The sequence below is a fragment of the Rhincodon typus genome, chromosome 1, assembly GCF_021869965.1.
Source record: "Rhincodon typus isolate 14 chromosome 1, sRhiTyp1.1, whole genome shotgun sequence".
NCBI lineage: Eukaryota > Metazoa > Chordata > Chondrichthyes > Orectolobiformes > Rhincodontidae > Rhincodon > Rhincodon typus.
In genome coordinates, this window is record NC_063332.1 from 142,796,566 (window position 1) to 142,800,958 (window position 4,393).

The 4,393-nt window shown below is 41.2% G+C and overlaps 1 protein-coding gene across 1 annotated transcript in view; it reads left to right on the forward strand.

Moving 5' to 3' along the window:
* The window catches only part of gtf2e2 (general transcription factor IIE, polypeptide 2, beta), a 41,493-nt gene that overhangs the window by 34,937 nt on the left and 2,163 nt on the right, over positions 1-4,393 (forward strand). Inside the window, exons 5-6 of the mRNA XM_048597690.1 lie at positions 650-743; positions 3,616-3,731. Coding sequence (XP_048453647.1) covers positions 650-743; positions 3,616-3,731 — 210 coding nt within the window. The remainder of the gene's footprint in view (positions 1-649; positions 744-3,615; positions 3,732-4,393) is intronic.

The window sequence follows — 4,393 nt, forward strand, 5'->3', positions numbered from 1 at the left end:
TGTGTGCAGTTTTGATCTCCTTTAATGAGGAATGATGCTCTTGCTCTCAAGGGAGTGCAGAGGTGGTTTATCAGGCTGATTCCAGGGATGGCGGGTCTGACATATGAGGAGAGATTGACTAGATTGGGATTGTTTTCGCTAGAGTTCAGATGAATGAGGGGTGATCTCATAGAGACTTGTAAAATTCTAACAGAACTGGACAGGGTAGTTGCAGAGAGGATGTTCCCAATGGTAAGTGTGTCCAGAACCAGGTCACAGTATGAGAATTCAGGGTAGACGATTTAGGACGGAGATGAGGAGACATTTCTTTATCCAAAGAGTGGTGTGCTTGTGAAATTCATTACCACAGGAAGTAGTTGATGCCAAAACATTGAATGTCACCAAGAGGTGACTAGATATAGCTCTTGGGGCAAATTGGATCAAGGATAATGGGGAGAAAGCAGGATTAGGCTGTTGAGTTGGACGATCAGCCTTGATCGTGAAGAATGGCAGAGCAGGCTCAGGGGACCCAATGGCCTGCTCCTGCTCCTATCTTCTGTATTTCTATGTTTCTATATAACCATTCAAAATAAACATTGCCCTTTTAACACATGTTTGCAAAATATTTTTTACTGTAGAATGGTATAATCTGGAATTGTGTACCTTCTAGGTATTAGGGGATCAAATTATTTTTGTGACAAGACCAGACAAGAAGAAGATTCTCTTCTATAATGACAGAACCTGCCAGTTTACAATGGATGAAGGTGAGCATTTTTCAGTAACTTAGTCAGCTTCATTCCAATAGCTGTTTACAGTACAAAATTACTATGATACAGGAGCAGAATTAAGTCATTTGGCCCAATGAGTCTCCTCCGCCATTTGGTCATGACTGATATGTTTCTCAAACCCATTCCCCTGCCGCCTTCTTGTAACCCTTGATCCCCTCACCAATCAAGAACTGTCCATCTATCATAAATACACTCAATGACTTAATCTCTGTGGCAGTGAGTTTCACAGAGTAACCACCCTGTTGCTGAAGAAATTCCTCTCATCTCAATTTTTAAGGATTGTCTCTTCGCTCTGTGGCTGTGCCCTCTGGTCCTGGTTCCTCTTACTAGTGGAAACGTCTTCACGTCCTCTCTATCCAAGCCTCTCAGTATTCTGTAAGTTTCAATCAAATCCCCCCTCTTCCTAAACTCCATTGAGTACAGACCCAGAGTCCTCAACAGCTCCTCATATGACAAGCCCTTCATCCCCAAGTCTTTCTTGTAAACTTCCTCTGACCCCTCCAAGGCCTGCACACCCTTCCTTAGATGTGGGCCCAAAACTGCTCACAGTATTCCAAATGCAGTGTGACCAGAGCCTTATACAGACTCAGCAGTACATCTCTGCTGTTGTATTCTAGCTGTCTTGAATAGAATGCTAGTATTGCATTTGCCTTCCTAACTGCCAACTTGAACTGCATGTTAACTTTTAAGAGAATCCTGAACTAGGACTCCCAAGTGGCTTTTTGTGCTTCAGATTTTCAAAGCCTTTCCCCATTTAGAAAATGATCTACGCCTGTATTCTTCCTATCAAAATGTATAACCTTAAACTTTCCCATATCGTATTCAATCTGCCCCTTCTTTGCTCACTCTCCTAGTCTGTCCAGTCCTTCTGCAGCCTCCCTGCATCCTCAACACTACCTGTCCCTCCACTTATCTTTGTGTCCTCTGCAAATTTAGCAACGATGCCCTCCATTCCTTCGTCCAAATCGTTTTTGTATAATGTGAATAGTTGTGGTCCTAACATGGACTCTACAGATCTCCCCTAGTCACCAGCTGCCATTCTGAAAAGGTTCCCTTCATCCCTACTCTCTGTCTTCTCCTCGTCCGCCAATCCTCTATCCATGTCGGTGCCTTGTCCCTAAGTGTAGAGTTCTGGAGCAAGTAAATTATATAAAGCTGCAAGCTATCAGTGGTGATAGCGATGATTGTGTTAGTGGTAGTGGGGGGCAGGGTATGGGGTGTGTTGGAGAGACCGTCTGAGATGATGGGTCCCAAAACCCTGTTTAGGGGATCAGCAAGGTTTTTTAAAAAAAAAAAAGGGCATTGGAGTGAGAAAGTGTAAGGATCGGATAGGATGTATGGAATGGGGAACCATTTGTTGACAGTTAACTGCCAGATTAACCAATCAGAATTATATGATGTGCTCTCCATGGTAATGCCTCAACCTTTCAGAATCAACTTGCCAACCAAACAACTCTGATCTTTTACTATTATTACTACTGCTGCCTTTATGTAATCATTATTATGTTGTCCACTTCTGTTCCCATGCAGCTGTCTCTTTTTGTAGTATTATGTGCATGGAAATATTTATTTTCCAGTATTGGTCAACTTGCACCAATATCTCTATAATGGTGATTATGTCAAACATATTTTTCTCTATTCATACTGCTGTTTTGCAAATCTTGTTACAGATGCTTCAGGTATTCAGATAAAGAACCTTAGATTTTTTTATTTTTTTTATCAGTGTTCTTTACATGAACCTTATTTGTTGATTTGTCATTGCCTTTTAAACTCTTGAACTTTTCTTTCCTGTCGCACTCTGCTTGCCTTTACCCCAGTGGCTACACTTCTACATTGCCTTGACCTCTTTCTTTAAATTTAAATCACCTGTTTCCCTGATCACCATAGCACCCCCAACCTTAGTTACAAGCCCTACACGTTGCCCTAATTATTAAGTTTGCCAGCACGTTGATCCTGTCCCAGTTTAAGTTGAACCCATCCCAGTGGAACAATCCCTCTTTTTTTAAACAGTATTGGTGCTAGTGCCCTGTGAATAAAAATCCCTTCTTTCTGCACCACTCCTTTAGCCACATATACAATTCTTAAATCTGCTGGACCGTATACCATTTCAAATCTGGCTTCAGTTCAATTCAGTGATTATTACCTTTTGAGGTTCTGCATTTTAGTGTGGTCTGATTTGTCCTAGTTCTGCAAATGAAAATTATAACTACAGTTTTCATTTGCTTGTACAGAACTTGGATATTGCTGAAAAGCTATACTTTTGTTGAAACCTTTTATTGAACATTTATACTGTATTGGAGGACAGTGCTAACTGGTTAAGAAGTGAACTCTGACTGTTAGAGCTATGGAGAATACAACAATTAATAACCACTGACAAGCTTTCTTTAAATTTTAAACAAAGCAGGTTTAACTCTGACTGCTGAAGGCATTACCCTGAGAAATGATTCGAAGAATGGTTGTCAGTAGTTTTGTTGAGTTCTGTGTGTGTACATGTTCTTTCTGTCTGCGAGGAACAGGGCCCTTATATAAATGTATACGACTTCCAGTAGGCGCAAGTGCACCATGCTTTGAGCCCAAATTATCTTACATTGGTTGTCAGCATAATACTATACACACTCAGAACTATGTAACAAATGTCCATCTGCAGAATCCCATCTAATGTTGGACATTGTCTTGAGAGTTTTGCAAGCATAGGCTGGTTTGGGTACAGTCAGTATCTTGCTTGTTATGGACAGCCAAAGGGATATGCTATTTGATTTGACCGCCAAACAAATCATGTCTTTTTCAGTAATATCTACAGTTTTGTTTCATAACCATTAATTACAATTTAGGTTTTATTCTTGTGTAGAATTTCAGAAGCTATGGAGGAGTATTCCGGTGGATTCAATGGATGAAGAGAAGATTGAGGAGTATTTGAAAAAGCAGGGCATTTCCTCAATGCAGGAGACAGGACCAAAGAAGGTGGTACGTACATTTGGGGGATAGACATGAAGTTGGGTTGAGACCTCAGCCAGATCAATCATGATCATATTGAAGAGCAGGTTTGAAGGGCTAACTACAAGAGGGACAATATTGTGGTAAAGCTGGGTGTCATCAATTAACAAGTGAAAAGTAACACAGTTTTCAGATATCGTCACCAAGGGGCAACATGAGAAATAGGAGGGGCCAAAGAAAGATGCTTGTGAGAACACTGGAAGTAATGATGAGATGAGCAAGGAGGATGCAACAAGTTAGAAAAAATGAAAGAACAATGCAAATCCAAGTTGAAGTAGAAGGAATTTTAGAGGAAGATTGGCACAGTGGACTGGGGGAAGGGAGTAAAACAGCAGAAGATGGTTTCAATCTGAGTGCATGAAGTTGATGTTACCTCAAATGTATTGATTCGAAGCAAGTATGGATGAGGAAGAATTTTTGTAAGATGGTCAGCAGAAGTTAGAGGTAAGAAGTTAATCTTTGTGTTCCAGGATGAAAAGGGAATGGGCTGAAGAATAGTGGTGAAGGGGGATAGTAGGAACTGCAGATGCTGGAGAATCCAAGACAACAAGGTGCAGGGCTGGATGAACACAGCAGGCCAAGCAGCATCATAGGAGCAGAAAGGCTGACGTTTCGGGCCTAGACCCTTCATC